The sequence below is a fragment of the Spermophilus citellus genome, assembly GCF_964194105.1.
Source record: "Spermophilus citellus genome assembly, chromosome: 6".
In the NCBI taxonomy this organism is placed as follows: domain Eukaryota; kingdom Metazoa; phylum Chordata; class Mammalia; order Rodentia; family Sciuridae; genus Spermophilus; species Spermophilus citellus.
In genome coordinates this window covers 148,331,822-148,350,517 of record NC_138187.1, presented here as the reverse complement: position 1 = coordinate 148,350,517, position 18,696 = coordinate 148,331,822, and the positions used below count along the sequence as shown (strand labels likewise).

Genomic DNA, 18,696 nt, shown 5'->3' with positions numbered 1-18,696 from the left:
GGATTTCATACCCTCTTTGTTAACCATTAGAAGTAAACATTTTGGTTTTACAAAAATGTAATGTAATACCCACAGGAATGGATTTTTCTTCTTCTTAGCTTAAAAACAAAACAAATAAAAGGGAGGGCAGGAGAAAATTTGCTGTATTAACAAGTATCCTGGGGGTCTGGTTCAGTAGTAGAGCATTTGCCTATCATACACAAGGCCCTGCCTTCAATCCTCAGCAGTGCAAACAAAATGACATAAAATGAACCAACTAAACAAATAAACCAAATATTCCGGAACACATCTGCTTCAAAATATTAACTACCCACTTTTACTATGTCTGACTTCAGCTCTAGAGGCCTCATTTTATCCTTGAAATTACTGCCACCTACTCAAAATAAATTGAAACAAGCGGTCAATCTGATTGAATTTGTATTATTTTACTAACCTTCTTGTGACTCCACCTGTGTAGTGGGCATCACTGTAGCTGTTGGGGTAGTAGTAGGATTTGTAACGGTGGCAGGTGTAACCATTGGGCGGATACTAGCCCTGGGGGTTGACTTATTTCCAGCCATAGCTGCAGCCGTCACTTTACTTGGAGTGGAAACAACAGGAGTTGGCTTGATATTAGCCGTTGGTGGATCTGATGTGCTGGCACTTACAGAGGGGAAAATCCAGGAATAATGCATTCATAAAAAATTGTTACAAATATTTTTAATAAAATACGTATATTCCATGAAAAGCAAAACACATTTATTTCCTCAAGTAAAAGTTCAGCAAATGTGATCTTAAAATGGTTCAGACCTTATTAGGTATTTTTTCTAACACTGCTTTGGGAAGACATGGTGGATTTATAAAAAGACACTGAGTATAGTTTTATATATTTTTTCACTAAATATTTCAAAACTTAATGAAAAGGCTTGAACTTCAGCATTAAAAATTGCAGGGAATGCTTCAGAGTGGTGTATCCTGACAATGTAGACTACATCCAACTATTGAATAGCTGAACCCAAATCTCAACCCAGCTTTTCATCATAAAACATCACAGTGAAATCATAATTGGTCTATCTTAACAATCAATCAAATTAAAAGATGGGAGATGTGCTGGGTCACAAAGTCTTCCCGACAGGACTAAAAATATGCTGAAAACAAGCGTTGGCAAATCCCTGGTACACTTTTGCACAGATAAACTGCTCTTTAGTATAATAATTTACAAGACAGTATACAGATTTATTTTCCCACAAAAAATCACTAGATTTTCCCTAAACTGTAAAAACAGACTATTCATAAGAAGGAAAACTCACATTCCTCTTTCACCAGAAGCTGGAGTGGTTTTCAATGTGATCTGTCTCTGCTGTTCTGGGACCTATAAAGAGAAAATTACTAATTTCTGTGCCTAGCTCACACAAGAGACCACCAAATAATGCCACCAAAATTTTTTACCATGGTTTGAAATTCACTCTGAGAAAAGTTCCTAAATTGTCAAGCATTTTCAAATGTACAAAGGAAAGCAAATCCGTTGTTTAAGCAGAATTAGCTAGTCACCTTATTGGTAGGTTCTTGGGGCTCATCTCTCTGCTCAAGGTGTCTCTCTTGATGCTCCCTGAGTTCTCTTTCCAAGCGACTAATTCGACCTTCATACTGGGACTTCAGAGCAGTCATACGAACATCCAGTTCATCTTTCTGCTGATCTAAGGCTCCATTCCTTTGTTTAAGCTCCTCATTTTCTTTAGTTAGCTGATCTTTTACACCTAGAGTAACCATATGATTACACTATTATAATCAAATATTAGAAACATCATTTATAGATTTAATTTGCACACAAATTATCTGATTCTGTGACTAGAACATATTTATATATGCTATACACATCAATGACCAGTTTTACATCTATCCATGTTTTCAATATATAATTAAATATATATATATACTTACTCCAATATATAAATATGTAAGTTCTCCTACCTAAAGTTTCAAAGAAAGTTTAGTAGTACTTTTTATATTTCAATGTACTACTTAGTTCATTATGATGAACTGCAAAATTTTCATTTCACATAATTTATTGCATATATTAAAATATAATAAAGTTTTTAATGAATAAAGCTACTGGGACACTATCTTAGTGATCATTAAAAACAGGCTTATAATCAAATCCAACTGACTTGACATTTTATATAACCACTCAGCAGACTGGCAATCAAGGCTGAATATGGACTTGATGGGCTTCTCATTAATCTAACATGAAGGACCAGAAGAAACTCCCTGAACTGAAACACAGAAAAACGCTTTATCAGGTAAGATCCAATGCTATCTAGTTTATAGAAGGTGCCTGGGCGGCACAGTCTGCACTCAGATCTGTCACAATACTCACTAAAGCAAAAGGATGGCAATATCCTGGTATTAATTATCAGCCAACAGTTACGAAAGACTTCATAAATAGAGCAAAGGCATTCAAGACAGCACTATTCATGTCTAATTAAGTAACCTACTCAAAGCCTTACCACATAATCAACTTTCACCATCAAGTTCAAACCTCAACATATATAGAAACTTACCGGCTAAATGAGCAATTTTTGATTTTGCAGCTACAATAGCCTTCCTAGTTTTTTCCTCCTTTTCAGTTATTTGCTGTCTGAGCTGCTCCTCCTGAGTAGTTCTCTCTTGAAGATCCTGTCGAAGTCGTGAAAGTTCAGACTGAAGCTGCACAGTCTGTTCCTGGAGATTTCTTGCTTCTGTCTCCTTTTCAGATAATGTCTTTTAAAAGAAAAAGGTATTCACCATGAAATTCAATAGAAATTATATGTCCTATAGACTTAAAAAGAAATAATTACTAATTTGCTTTTTTAAAAATTTTAACATACACAATTAGTTTTACATGTTAATGAGTTACCATGTAATATTCAAAACATTATACATTGCATAATGTATAAATCAAATTAAATATATTGATTTCCTCAAACATTATCCCAAAACATTCATCAATTCTTTGTGGTGAAAACTTTCAAAATTCTATTAGCTTTTTTAAATGGCAATACATAACCTTTGTTTATAGTTGTCATACTATGCGACAGTACCCCAGAGCTTCTTGCTTCTAACTGTAACTAAGTACCCACTGATCAGACTTCGCCCATTCCTCACATTAATTTATTTCTTTAGGATAAATGTGGGTAAACATATAAAAATGGAGGTCAAACCAATTAAGCAGATATTTGAAGACAATAAAATACTATTTATATATACAGTGTTTAATGTACTTCTTAGGTACAAAAAAAGTAGGGACATACACCTTATGCTGTTCTCACTCATACCTTCTGAAGATTCTCTACTTGACTCTCCAGTGATTTTGACTTGTTTTCAGCTTGGTTGAGTGAATCTTTGAGCTCCTGCATTTCCTGGACTGAGATATGCTGTTCCTGATGGTCCCCAGAAGACTGAGCTGAAGTTTCCATGACCTAAGATGACAAAACAGTGATTATATGCTCATATATTTATATTTAATAATTTGACTTCTGCAGATTTATCTCAGAAAATAATTAATCAGAGAAATGCAAATTAATTTTGATGAGGTACAAAAGTAAATTTTCTATGCGATAATTTTAATGTCCTCAAATAGGAAATTAGTTATGGTGGATATTACACAGCAAAAGAAAAATGATGTACTATAGATGAGATTCTGACACAGAAACACATTTTCATAATAATGAATCAAGTGGAAAGCAGATTACATAAGAACATACGCAAATGATTAACACTTTGAATAAATATACCAATTACATGTACAAAAAGTATATTATAAAAGCTTACTAAAGTGCTAATAGTGGTTAACAATGAGAGTTAAAGACTTTTGGATATGTTTCTTTATATTTACATAAAGATTTATATATCTATGTATTTCTTTATATATTTTCTAATCCAACATGCAATAAATACATAATCAAATCAGTATAAAAGTTCCTTGTCTTTGAGAACTTAGACCAATACTTAGATTCTAATTATAAAAAAGATTTAAACATTATTTTTAAAAGGAAGTTAACAAATAACCAATTTAAAATTATGTAGTCTGGTAAGTTATAAAAAACTATTATTTTAAAATATGCATAATTTTAATTGGCAATGAATTATAAGAACATAACTTTGGAAAGGAACAGTATTTAAAATGTAAAAATGGAACTAAAATACCTTTGTAATTTTATAAGTACTTTTGGTTATATTAATAAACTAATCTTAAACCAAATAAACAAATCATGTAAGCTTACACTGGGGTTTAGAATGTAAAAATCAATAATATTTTAAAAACAAGATTTTTGTAAAATGCATTCTAATAAATATATATATACACACATACATACATACATATACATATACATACTTTAAGGAAAAATTTCTCAAGATACCTTATCCTGTTGTGCTTTAAGTTCTTCATACTGAGTCTTGTACCTCCGTCCAATTTTCTTGACCTGAGTAATAGTTTTAACTTTTTCTTGGATATCAATTATTTTGGCATCTAAATCCTTTTGGATAGTTTCTTTTTCAGTTCTTATTTTATTTAAATCTTCCTTCAGACTCTGGATTAAGTTCTGGTTGTTAGTCAAAGATGCATTTGATCTTTAAAAAATGAAGTCAAGGTTTCTTAGACTAAATATATAAGACTTCAAATTTTAAAATAACATCAATTTAAAAGTTTATACTGTGCTGCTTTAATAACAGCTTTTCATTTAAAAATCCTTCCAATATACACTTCAAAAGATACTTACTTACCTTATGAAAGACTTTAAATAAGTTTACATGCGCATTTTAGAGTTGAGAAACACTGAGCTACAAGTGATCAAGTAACATGTACTATTTTTCAAAATAATCAAGTGATGATAGCCAGACTTTAATTCAAATCTGCTTAACAGCAAAAGCTAAACTCTTGCTATTATACTGGATGTTGTCAAAGTTTTTCTGCAAAGGGCCAGATAGAGTAAACATGTCAGGCTTTGCAGGGCACAGTCTTTGTCACATGTTCTTCTCTCTTTTTTAAGCAAAGCTAAAATTGCAAAAATAATTCTTAGTGTATAGGCCATAAGCCATGTAAAAAGCCAGATTTGACCTGTGGGATATAGTATGCCAACCTCTATACTATATCATGAACCAAACTTCATATCAATGACCTGAATTAAGAATATGGGCTTAAGAATTAACTCCATAAAGCTGAGGTAGGCCAGCTTTTTGAATCTTAGTTTTCTCATCTTTAAGAAATAAGATCTGCTCTATCTAACATACTCGACTATTGTTATGGACAGGAGAATATACATGACACATACTTGTAAGCTGTTCAGTATTACATAAAAGAAAGCCATGGCACCTACAAATGACACTAAAATTTACAAAGATAAGCCAGAAACATTGATATTTATTTTCTTCTCTCAGAGGGCTATATTTTACTCTTACGTCCATTAAAAAAAAAAAAAAAAAAAAGAAAGAAAGAAAACTTAAAACTTCCTTTACTGATCACAAACATGCTCTATAAAAGCACAATGAAGAAAAACCTATCTATAAGTTATTTTGGCTACTATTTAGAAAATATATTTAGCTTTAGACTTACCTGATATAGCTTTTATAAGAAAACATAAAAAAAATCCATATATTAAATTGCTTGAGTCCAGAGAGAAATAGAGGGAAGCCACATGTAAGGGCTCTAACACTTTCTATTCTTTCTCAAATCAAGAAGCCAAAGTTGGAGAGTCACATAAAGGGTAGAAATAAACTTCTTTAAGATTTTATATATTACATATGATTTACCTTGCAATTTCGGCTTTAAGTCTCCCAATTTCTTCAGTCAACTGTTGAATACGCTTGGTGTGAACTTCCTTTTCAGAAAGAAGCTTCCTATATTCTTCCGTGTCTGGATCTTTCTGCTGACTTAATAAATGCTAGAATAGCAAAAAATATATACTTTGATTTTTTTAGATTTTATGAAACAAATGTGCTGTAATAAAGTGGAAGAATACCCAATTAAACTTAGTTTAAGTGTTCTTGCATGCAAGTGATCAAGGACTGAAATATGAGACATTACTTTCAACTAAGTCAGCCAAAATGAAAAATAGAAATCAAATGTCATTAACTGTTCATTACTTTTTCCTAGTTGTGAAAGAACATTTCGATTAGTTATAATGAGACCAATTAAAGGGAGACAAGGATGGAAAATCTTTTATTATGTAACTAATTTTACTGAAGTGACATTTATAAGAAAAAAAAAGATAAATAATGCATTAACAAACATTAATCCTAAATGCAACTGATTTCATTAACCAGGAAAGGTAGCAGATTGCAAGAGAAATATATCTTAATTTTGTATAGGTTATCCATCCTTCTTGATCTCTCTGTATGTTTGTGTGATAACATCAGGAATAAAAGAGTTCTCAAATCCTATTCGTATAGTAATGGGTTACCATTCTAGAGCATTTCCTAGGCACCAGATGAACTGCTTTACACTTATAACACTTCAGCATTGGTTTTACAAGCTCGTTTTTCAAATGAGTAGAACCATAACTCCGAGAGGTTAAAAAACTCTCTTAAGTCACATAACTAGTATGTGCAAAGCCAGCTTTGTTTGAGTAAGGAGCTGTAGTTTCTAAGTGCAGTATGCTATCTTCCCATCCCACCCCCAAGAGGCTCCAGTAAAATAAAGTGCTTCAATAAGCTACATAAATTCATATTTTCATTTACAAGTAAAAACCGTGTTTTTAGAATTATGGGAAATAAATTAGCCACTTTTAAGAAATATACCAAATGCAATGAAAATTTCTTTAAAAACTGAGCTATAATTTTAACGTCACATGTATACATGTAACATATTTCCATTGAAAATTATAATTTTCAGTGGTTTTCCAAATATTTTTAAACTCCTATTTTTATCCTGTTATTTTAAAACCAACATTTCCATGTTTTTGAATGACTTTAGCTTCACTTACCTGGTTACGTGCTTTCCAACGTTTGACATCCTCTTCTAACAACTTCTTCTCTGCCTGCAACATACCGCTTTTCTCACTCAGCTCAGCATTTGCTTCTTGTAAGGGTAAAATATCTAACTCCAGTTTCCTCACCTGAAAACAGTGCAAATTTTTAAAAATAACTAATGTAAAAATTCACTTGTAATGTTATAAAAAATAATAACATACTACTTTTTTTAAAAAAGTATTTTTATTACTCCAACTTTGTTTTAAATTTTTTTTTTTTTTTAGTTGTAGATGGACACAATATCTTCATTTTATTTTTTTTATGTGGTTCTGAGGATTGAACCCAGTGCCTCAAGCACTCGAGGAGAATGCTCAATCACTGAGCTATAATGCCAGCCCCCAACTTACTTTATTTTATTTATTTACTTTTATGTGGTGCTGAAGATCAAATCCAGTGCCTCACACATGCTAGGCAAGTGCTCTACCACTGAGCTACAACCCCAGACCACACTACTACAAACCTTTGCTTGCATCTGCTGGAGATCCTGTTCTAGCCTCTCCTTTTCTTCTCTTAGCATCTTATTGGTCTCCATAACTACATTCATTGTTTCAGTTTTTTTCATCAGTTCTTCATGCTGAGCCATTGTTTTTGCAGTTACCTAATGATTTCAAACATACATATTTATAGAATATCTAGCAAACATACATATTTATATAATATCTAGCGATTGAAGCAGTCTTTTCCTACCACTTCTAATCTTCCCTATAACAAAGTAGAAAGAATTGATATTTCAACCTTAACTGAAATTTTTGAAAATTTACCTGTTTATTTTCCTGTGATGTATACTGACAAAGTTTCAAAAATATAAAACAACAAAGATGAAAGTAAAAATATAGTAGAAATCCCACCAACAAGCAGTAATAGCATTAAGTTGAAGTACCAATTCAGATATCTAATTGATCTTTCTGTACGTTTTTTATTTTTCCTTGCTGCAATGAATTTATTGCTAGTTCTAAAATAATATTTTGATTGTTTTTTACCTCTCAAATCTCTCATCACTTCACACTACTATTTTATTGGTTTGGTTTTAAATAATTTGAATTGTTATCCTTCTCATTAAGTGTAATTATCTACCTTCTGCACTTGATGTTACTTTCTTTTCCCACCATTTTTAAAGTGATGGTATTTTTCATGGTTGCCATGCTACACTGCTCATGCTTGAGTAGATACATTACTTCTGACATAATGGATTATTTCTTGACTCTTCTACTATATTTAAGAATTGGTTTTCCCCTATGAACTTATTCATTTGCTGGGCATTTTTCTAGTATATGCTTTTCTATAGCCCAAAGGAATAGCAAAATATGCAGAAGAGAATGAGATGATATGCAATCTTTGTTAGAAGCTCTGATTCTGCTCTTTTTCATCCAAGCGGTAGCCACTTGTACTTGAGGATCTATTATTTCCCTAGTGATAACATTTGAATTTGGATTGTTTTCTCAACAAGATATACTTCTACAACTATCAACTTCTGCTGCAAACAAACTTAATTATTTGCTTTGCCTTGTTCAATAGTTTCTCCCTAGTAATAATTTTGTCTACTTACCAATTAAAAAAGGTTAAGTGTTTAAGGGCTTAATATCATTTGTTTAGATGTGGGGATATATATCTACTCAGAATGAGGTAAGTCAAGCTCATGTTAAAACCATCACTACAGCACCTTCTTTTCCTTTCACTGGTTATTAGTTTTGATTATAGTTTTGCTCCTTGGCTGAGAAAGAAAAATTCTCTAGCAATTTCAATCTATCATTTATTTTATCCTAGAAAGACTATCCAGATGCATACACAATGGAAACTTTAATTAAATTGAAGTAGGTGAAATTTATTAAGCACATACACATGGTTCCAAATGCTTCAAATTCACAAGACTCATTTAATCCTTACAATTATTATCCATATAATACAGATGAGGAAACTAAGAGCAGATAAGTAAAACAATGCACAAGGGCACACAGCTAACGAGATTCAACTAGAATTTAATATCACACACTCTGGATACACAGCCTTCCCTCTCAATCATTATTCTGAGTCAGCACATAAAATGTATAATGAATTTACAAGTTTAGGAAGAATACTTATTTCAAATTTATTTTTGCTGTAATAAATGACAGAAATATAAATAAGCTTTTTAGATGTAACAAATGATTTCTTTAAGCTTAGGAGACATACCTGGACCTTCTCCCTTTCAGCATTTAAGCTATCCTGTAGTTCCTGAAGTTCTCTTTCTAAAAGTTCAACTCTTTGTCGATAACGCAGACTCTCAACCTGAGCCACCTCAAACCTAGTTTCAGCAATTTCTTTTTCTCGTCGTATAAATCTATAAGAATATATATGTTAAGATTTTGTTTGAATTTTGAAAAGGAATAACATAACATTCCAAAGCTTGGGAAAATTTTGAAATAAGAAATTCATCTACTTTAATAGCTATTTTTTTTGTATGTTAGTTTGATTTAATTATTCCATATCATATTGGTAAATCATAACATCAATTTATACTTAAATATGCACAACTATAGTTTGTCCATGTATAGTTATGTTTAAATAAGAAAATAGAAGCATATACAATAAGAAGGCATTTTTTAAAGAAGTATATTTTGTGATTATATTTCTGACTTACTCATGTGCTTGCTGTCTCCCTTTATTGCTTTTATATTTTTTTAGTTGTTGATGGACCTTTATTTATTTATTTATATGCAGTGCTGAGTTTAATAGCTATTTTCACATCATATTTTCATTAATGGTAAATAATGGTGGAAATAAAAATTTATATTTTGATACCAGTAGTTTTAAAACGACATCTTTAAAATGATCTATAAGACATTCAGTTTTTCAAGTGGAACCCAAATAGGTTTTCATTATCACATTCAACTTTCAAGTCATCCATTTGGTATGTTTAAATATCAGAAATGACCACTAAGTGGGTGGCAGTGATTTTGTTGAGCTTTCTATCTAAATTATGTATGACCTTCTGGCCAAATTTCTGCATTTGTAGATTTCATGTTGTTATGCCATAGATATCAAGCATGAAGAACATACTTGACTTACCTGAGAATTTCTAAAATCTGTTCTTGAGATTTCCCTTCTTCACTGAGAGACACATTCAATGGACCTTGTACACCTTCCTTCACAGAGGCAACTACCTTGTCACTTAATTTTTCAATCTGATCATGAAGTAGTCTGTTTTGTTTCTCCAGATCTTCACAGCGAGACACACTTTTGGAAACTTCATCCTGTAAGCCAAGAGTTCATTTTCCAATATGTATTTACACTGGAGACGAAATTGCCTTTTAGTTCTAACCCATAAGATTCTATTACGACCTACAAAAATACCTTTAACATTCTCTCTATTTCTTCCCAAGATGCTTTACACTCCACCAACTGTGATTCTGCTTTCTGGGTTGTTTCTTCTAAATGCTGACGAACTGATGCCATTTTTGAAACCTGTTCTTTGGCAGCTTGAAGAGCTTCAACATCAGCAGCATGGAGCATCAATTCTCTCTCATACTTATTCTGAGCTTCCACAGCTATTTTAGCCTGCAAGAAAAATTGTTAATTGAGGCTAAGGTTGTAGCTCAGTGGTAGAGTGCTTGTCTAGCATGTGTGAGGCACTGGGTTTGATCCTTAGCACCACATAAAAATAAATAAATAAAGGTGCTGTGTCCATCTGAAACAACAACAAAAAATTTTAAAAGAACTATTTCCCCACTGAAATAAAAGACTTCAATCCATGAAGCTAGTCAGTACATTTGAAAAAGATAGTTTATTTTGTAAAATAACAAAAATAATTTATATGCACTAAAATGGGGATAATTAAAAGTTATGCCCTATTTACTGATTAAAACATTAAAATGAAGATTATGTAGCAATTTGGAATAAACTATGCAGTGCAATTCTAAACGTAACTCAGCTATGTAAATTTTACTCATACAGAAACTTACAGAAAATAAAGAAAACTATCTAAAATGCTTAAAAACTCTCATATTTTGGAGCATTTCAGATTTCAAATTGGGAATGCTCAATTATATATTATTTGATTTTAATTCCCAATGTTATGTTGTTTGGTAATAAGTCAAGGCCACTTCATTTGTTTCTGAAGACTTTCTTCCCTATTCTATATACACACACACATATAATGTGTATATATACATTATATGTATTTAAGTAATATATAGTAACTAAATAACAATTAACATGCTACCTAAATTAAAAATGAGAATATTACCAATATCTTTAGATTTAGTCCTTCTTCCACCTTATCATGATAAATCAGGTTTTATTATTTCTTATTCATAAAATCATTATAAATGGTTTCATAAGTGTGTACATGTATATATATGCAGTAAACACAGAAAAATAAGGTACTGCTGTTTTAAAATTATACAGAATGCCGTGGTTTATAAAAATCTGTACACGATCACCAATGCATTCAAAATGTTATTTGGATTTCCTTTTTTTTGGTGAGCAAAGTACCTTAACAATGTGTCCATAACACAGTTTGAGAACCAAATGCAGTGAAGGACTACAAAAATAAAATAAAATTTACAAACAAGAACAAGTACAGATTTAGTTTCCTATTCCTCTTTTCATGTTTTCCCAATTGTCAAGGTTGCTTTATTAATGGAAAATGAACTATTTACGTTCATCCTTTATCTGTATCTTTCAATTTTCTTAATCCAAGTTTCATAAAAGTGAAAACAATCTTCCACTTTTATAAGCTCCAACAATCTAAAAATGCATTCTCGCTGCTCAAAGTTCATTTTTCAAAAACTATGAGGATAATGCTTACTTGTTCCTGACAGTCACGTCTGGCTTGCTGTTCATTACTTAAAGCTGTGCTTGCTCTCTGAAGAGCTTCTTGCACTTCATTCTGCACACTAGAAAGTGTTTTCTTCAACTCAGATAACTAAGAAGGAAGAATAAGATTAAAACAAGAGTTACTGACAAACTTGGAAAATAATGGAGACAGATTTTTAATGATCCAGTTAGTACAAAGAACTTCTGCTAAAATTTAACATAATTATAAACCCTTTCCTATACAAGTTTACAACTCTACATCTACTCCCTAATGTGTACAAAAGTCAAATTTTAGGCAGAGGTTTCCAAAAAGCAGCACTAATACCTACCTTGGTAAAGTGATTTAAAATTTTCAAAAGGAAATGCATACAAACACAGCAGAGCAAACAATAAAATTAAAATTTTTGGCTATGTCTTTAATCAGTTTCTGTTGAGATGAAATAAATGTTAACTAAGGAGCTAGTTAATGTATATCCTTACATATGCAAAAGAAGATTAATATAACTAATAACCTAATTTACCTGTTGTTCCATGCTCTCTATGGCTTTTCTCTTATCATCCTGAAGTTCTTGTTTTTCCTTTTCTACTTCCATCAACTTCTTTTCCAACTGTGTCTGAAATTCCGCTGATTCTTTTAAACGAACTTCAATATTCTTATGTACTTCTTCTGTCACCTTCAGCATATTTTAAACAATGCAAAAATGATACATACTTAAAATTATACCATTACTTTTTCCAAATCTAATTGGAGATATCAGTATTTGCCTTGTATTAATAGATGGATGGATCTTGGAAATGCTGATTAAAACAAGCAAATTTACCATGAAAATCTGTTTTGTTTCTTGGTACTGGGGACTGAACCAGAAGTGCTTTACCACTGTACTACATCTCCACTGCTTTTTATTCTTTAAGACAGGGTTTTGAAGTTGCATAGGGCCTTGCTAAATTGTTGAGGCTGGCCTTCAACTTGTGATCCTCCTGTCTCAGCCTCCCAATTTGCTAGGATTACAGATGTAAACCACTGTATCCAGTTTATACCATGTAAATCTACAAACATAATTTATCTCTCACCTTGGCTATTGGCCTTTTTCCTCTTTTGTAGTGAAATATCCAATTTTTCATCTCTCCCTCAATCCTTGAATCCACTTGCCAAATTTGTCTATTCTACCACTAAAAGTATTTTCCTCACATTGATTTCTACTGAAAATAACCCCCAAAATAACTTAAAAAAACAAAACAAAACAAAAAACAAAATCAAAACAAACAAAAAAAAAACCCCTATGGCCTTAGACTACTATTACAAAGTTCCAAAGTGAACTCTGTAATCTTCTACTTACCACATTATTCTTTGTGGGGGGAAAAAAAATCTGATTACAATGTGTTAAAAACATCAATGGTTCTGCTTCTAATAAGGCTACAGAATACAATTTAACACGATATTCTGAACATTTTATATTTGGTTCTTACCTATTATACTTCTCACTATCGCCTTTTACAAATTCAGCATGCTACCCACACTGTCATCACTGGAAACTCTTTGACCTTGGTTGAGGCTTCCTACCACATAGAACATTTTCCACACACCTTTGACTGTCCAGATGACACCTTTGTTCAAAGCTCTGCATAAATGCTTTTGTAAAGCCTGCCCAGGAAATAAATAATTCTCTCTATATCTTACTCTCCTCAACACTTGATCTATACCTTTCCTACCCCAATTATCCTGGTTGTCATATGAACTGTGTGGTTTTTGTTTTATCTGGCTTATTAGTCTTCAGCACTTTCAGGTGATAAAAGCAATGATATCAGTCCAATTTACACCATAGAACCTTACATATAGCAAGATCCTAACTGGGGGAAAAAAAAAGCTAATAAGTGAGTTCAAAATTGAATTTTCAGAATCATACATACCTGTTTTTCCTTGTTCAGAGATTCTTCTAAAGATGTCACCATTGCTCGATACTGCTCCACATTACTAGTACTTGTTTTGAGCCTCTCCTTCAAGTCATTTACCTGTTCTTCTGCTTGCCTTAGCTGACTCAGAAGATCATCCACATCTTCTTTGTCACCAGGCTGACCTAAAAAATAGTAGCTCTTTAATAATCAATACTTAAAAAACAAAAACATATTTTGCCATCATTTTATTTCTTTGAAAAATTAAAATATGTGAAAACTGCTGCTATGAAAGTATATTAAGAGAATATCAAATATTACCACTACACCAACGTAGCTATTTGAAGAAATAACCAGGTTCTTAATTTATTACTTAACATCATGTATCCTAAGGCACCAAATCTTAAATAATTTAGTCTGGGGACTGTGTGTGTATTCAATGGTAAAGTACATGCCTAAAAAGCACAAAGCCCTGGGTTCAATTTCCAGCATACTGCCACCCTCTCCTACACAAAACAAAAACAAAATCCTGTAGTTAGTCTAAATTTTGTTTGATCTAAAAAGCACAGAAAAGGAAGAAATCTGATATTATACAGTTAATCGTATAATATCAATAAGAAAACACTACTGGATAGCTATATATTCATCATGTATCAGATATCTCTGTATCTGCATATACATACAACACACACAAACACACTCTCACACACTTACATGTATATGTATATACCTATTTCCCTTCCATCAAGAAATAAAACCATCTCTGGATTCAAAGACTTTGAATTTGAAATGGTATATTCACATAGGGAAGAAAAATCTAATAAAATAAATATTTTACCTGAAGCTACTTATAATAAGCTAAGGTTAGGAATATTGTTTTAAAGAAGCAATATACAAATTAGTTATTTTGTAACTAAATTTTATTATATATTTAGTAAATAACTTCATCTCAAATGAGAAAGGGTTATAAATTCAAATGTTAACTTTCCTCAAATAAATAATTTTCAAATGTCAGTAAATGGTTTCAGGACTAGGATATATAGCTCAATGACAGAGTGATTGCCTAGCAAACATGAAATCTTGGGTTTGATTCTCAGCAATGCAAAAAACCAAAAGGAGGTTTCAATACCCAAAAGGAGGTTTTGAAACTACAAATTTGTCGGATACCACCCAAGTTATTTTGAATGTTTCAAGACTTCTAAATTTATTAATCTAAAACTGAGCCTTACCATGTGGAAAATGGAAGTGGGTTTCCTCATCTTTTACTAGCATCCACAAGAAAGAGAATTTATTTACAAGATATATTATGAACCTAAGTACTTATTTACCTTTACCAGTTCTCTGTGAGGACTGAGAAGCAAGCTGAACTTCCATATTACCAAGGTGCTGTTTCAATGTAGTAATTTCCTTTTGAGCATTCTTTAAGAGTTCTTTTGTGTTAAGATGAAGATTTGTTTCTGTATCTAGCTGTCTCTTTGTATCTAAAAGTTGAACCTGCAAGAAAAAATATATTAACCCTATAAAGACTACCTGCATGTTCGTAACTAAAGGCTCAAGTTATCTTTTTACAGATCCTTAGTACTCTGACCCAGATAGAATAATGAAAAACAGATTCAAATTCTCATGTGAAGCCCCCAGACAAAACACATCGAACAACCATGATCCCTGAGGTGGGAAACTAAAGAGGTGAATCACATGACTGCCACATGACTGACTTAATTCTAAAATATGACACAGGGAAGAGGAAATGAAACAGAGGTCACTGGACTCCCTAAATTAAAAACTGAATCTGAGGGCTGGGGATGTGGCTCAAGTGGTAGCGCGCTCGCCTGGCATGCGTGCGGCCTGGGTTCGATCCTCAGCACCACATACAAAGATGTTGTGTCTGCCAAGAACTGAAAAACAAATATTAAAAAAAATTCTCTCTCTCTTAAAAAAAAAAAAAAAAAAAACTGAACCTGAGAGTCCTAAGAGACTAAAACAGCTTCAGTTCATAAGAGAATACCAGAGAAAAGCAGCTGCAGAGAGACAATAACCTGATATATGCAGAGAGTACCTTTGAATACCCAGGAGAGTAGTGATCATTGCATGCATGCATGTGAAATTACCCCTGACAATGGAGAGAATCATCCAAAAGTCTTAGAGTAAAGAGTGCCTAGCACTCTTAGAAAGTCAGGAATAATGCTTGTTCCCAGAAGACAGACTGAAAAAGAAAGTTTATGGACAACTGGACTAAGGAAAGTCTTGCTTCAGTAGTAAGGAATAATTAGTCTTAGACCAAGCATAGCTCTGGACTTGCCACATTTAACAAAAGATAAGACTCAAAAGAATCAAACTATTTTTAATTAACTTCACTGAGTTCTAGAACAAAGCTCAAGAGAATTAGACAAATAAAATATATTCAGCACCCAAGAGGGTAGAGCAATGTTTAGCCCCCAAATATTAATAGGCAAAATTCAGAGGCTCTAAGATTTGCAAAATCACATTTCAACTTGGATGGCAGCATGTCCCGCAAACTAGATTATAAAACATAAACTACAGATATTCAGAACTCTGCAAGACTCACATCTAGATTTCTAGTAAGTGTGTGCCTTTGTTCCACCTCATTTTCCAACTTCTTCTTTAGATGAGAGATCTCATGCTCCAACTTTTCTATCTGGCTACTAAGCCTTTGTTTGGTTTCTGTTTCAGATCGCTCCAGTATTCCCTTGAGAGAAAAAAAAAAAAAAAAGAATTTTCTGGTTATGCTAAAAAAAAAAAACAAAACACCCAAAAGAAGCAATATAAAGAAAGTTAACGGCTACAGAGAATTGAGGGATTATAATCCATTTCCACACAAAGAAATTAGGATTTGAATATTTACCAAAAAGCTATTTTGACATTTTTTATATTAAAACACCTATTGGTGGTGGTGTGTGTGTGTGTATGTGAAGAAACATGAAAATATTCATTCAGATTTCCTGAACTTTTAGGGCCAAGAATAGTTCTAAAAAATTTAAACCTGTTAATAGTTAAGCTGCACACAATCCAATAAATAGATTTAAGGATCAAATGTGCCAACTGCATGGTTTCAGTCAATTCTCTTTCAAAGTTTTATTTAAAATATTTCTTAATATCCCCCCCAAATTCAATGATTTTCATACAGGATGACAAAAATGACAGGCAAATTTTCTAATTAGAAAAACTGAAAGGATACAAGGATGAAACTATATGACCTTAACTTTCTTAGTTTTTCTATCTGTGCTTTTTATCTGATTACCTGAATTGTTTGTAGATTAGTCAGCAGCAAGTTTTGCCCTCGTTGTTCAGCTAACAAAGATTCTCTTTGCTGAGAAAGACGAACCTCTGACAATTTAAGCATTTCCTTTTCTTTCTTCAGATTTTCTGCTCTTACCTTGAAAAAAAAACAACAGAAAAAATATTAGAAAACATGTCAAATGTAATAATGATTATAAAATTTAAAATTCTTTCATTACTACATATTTATTAATGCTATTTAAAGACTATACTTCTTCATCATATATAGAAATAAAACTGAATTTCATGTGTTAAAAAATGTGGAGCAAAAATTATTGGAAATACCAATAGATCAAAAGAAAAATCTTCCATTACCACAATACTAATGATTAATTTGCTCTAAACAGACTTTAAAAACAACACTAAAGGGCTGGGGTTGTAGCTCAGTGCTTGCCTAGCATGTGTGAGGCACTGGGTTTGATTCTCAGTACCATATAATAAATAAACAAAAGTCCATCAACAACAACAAAAAATTTTAAAACAACACTAACAAAAATCTAAAATGCCAGAATCAACGAACAAAACTGTGTAACTATGCTATAGGCATATTTGCATACTATTAAATGATGCAAATTTTAGAATAATCCAAATTGGTTTCTATGTACCTCTTTGAAAGTGATGAATAATCTGTTTAAACTCCCCCTGCCCAAAGACTATGCTGTAACTCTTGTGGAATCCGAAAGAATACTAATTTCAAAAAATTAATATTTTCAAAGAATTCTTATTTAAACATGATGGGTCATATTAATTATCAATCACAAAACTCACTCTATTAATTTGAAAAGTGTTGCTGCCTACTTCCTGCCATAGAATGAGACCAAAATAAAAATGAAAGACTATAGCCAACTGAGTTAGAAAATTGGGGTCAAGCTCTAATCAACTTATTTGTTATATACAAAAACAGATTTGAATCAATTTTTTATAGGTAACAACTGTACCTAGCTTAAAAGTGTTGATAAAAAAAAATGGGAGAATTTTTTATCACGACTGAGCTCAGTATTTAGTTGGAAGCATTAATTACAGACATATTTATATTCAACTTAAAATTCAGAAATATAGTTCAATGCAATATAATATTTTATTCTTACTAGAAATGAGCAAGAAATAAATTTATTATGAAATGGAAAACTTGTAAGGAAATCTATCTATAACAGAAAAATAAAAATAAATTTTCTTCAATCTTAATAGAAATGATCACCCTACTAATGCATTATATATAATTTGAAAACAATGTAATAAGAGTTTATAACCCACAACTCCTCAACAAGCTCAGTTATTTAGATTAGTAAAATCAAAGTAATAACTAAGAAATATCAAATGCAATTTATAATGCACGTGATTTGACAGATATTGTCTCACTTCTGAAACTGCTAGCTTTTCATTTGCTCCTCTCAAGTCCTGAGTCATTGTGTTGATGATCTGTTCCTGCTTTTGAGTAGTTGCAGTGAGTTTCTGATTTCTCTCATGCAAGGATGTTATTTCTCGTCGATATCCTTCAACATTATCTTGCAGCATTTCATAACTGGTACAAAAAGAATAATTTTATAAGCAACAGAAATACTATATTCTAGCTTAGTTCCTCAAGACATTTCACAATAGGTTGACTTTATAAATTAATAATATGAAAAAGTACTTGGGGTAATAATGTGAAACTTTCATTCTTCAAACTGTATTTGGCAGTAGTTATTCAGTATAAAATACTTTTAAATTCAAGTTTTAAATAAGGAC

General features: G+C 31.9%; 1 protein-coding gene across 1 annotated transcript in view; it reads right to left on the bottom strand.

Moving 5' to 3' along the window:
* TPR (translocated promoter region, nuclear basket protein) overlaps window positions 1-18,696 on the bottom strand; it is a 66,168-nt gene that overhangs the window by 21,661 nt on the left and 25,811 nt on the right. The window contains exons 19-37 of the mRNA XM_081297856.1: window positions 18,328-18,490; window positions 16,931-17,065; window positions 16,238-16,378; window positions 15,000-15,165; window positions 13,690-13,856; window positions 12,303-12,455; window positions 11,774-11,890; window positions 10,318-10,521; window positions 10,033-10,217; window positions 9,157-9,304; window positions 7,448-7,585; window positions 6,942-7,073; window positions 5,770-5,900; window positions 4,380-4,590; window positions 3,294-3,437; window positions 2,541-2,739; window positions 1,531-1,736; window positions 1,290-1,351; window positions 434-642 (exon numbers count right to left, since the gene is read on the bottom strand). Of these exons, the coding sequence (XP_081153982.1) occupies window positions 434-642; window positions 1,290-1,351; window positions 1,531-1,736; window positions 2,541-2,739; window positions 3,294-3,437; window positions 4,380-4,590; window positions 5,770-5,900; window positions 6,942-7,073; window positions 7,448-7,585; window positions 9,157-9,304; window positions 10,033-10,217; window positions 10,318-10,521; window positions 11,774-11,890; window positions 12,303-12,455; window positions 13,690-13,856; window positions 15,000-15,165; window positions 16,238-16,378; window positions 16,931-17,065; window positions 18,328-18,490 (3,011 nt within the window). The remainder of the gene's footprint in view (window positions 1-433; window positions 643-1,289; window positions 1,352-1,530; window positions 1,737-2,540; window positions 2,740-3,293; window positions 3,438-4,379; window positions 4,591-5,769; window positions 5,901-6,941; window positions 7,074-7,447; window positions 7,586-9,156; window positions 9,305-10,032; window positions 10,218-10,317; window positions 10,522-11,773; window positions 11,891-12,302; window positions 12,456-13,689; window positions 13,857-14,999; window positions 15,166-16,237; window positions 16,379-16,930; window positions 17,066-18,327; window positions 18,491-18,696) is intronic.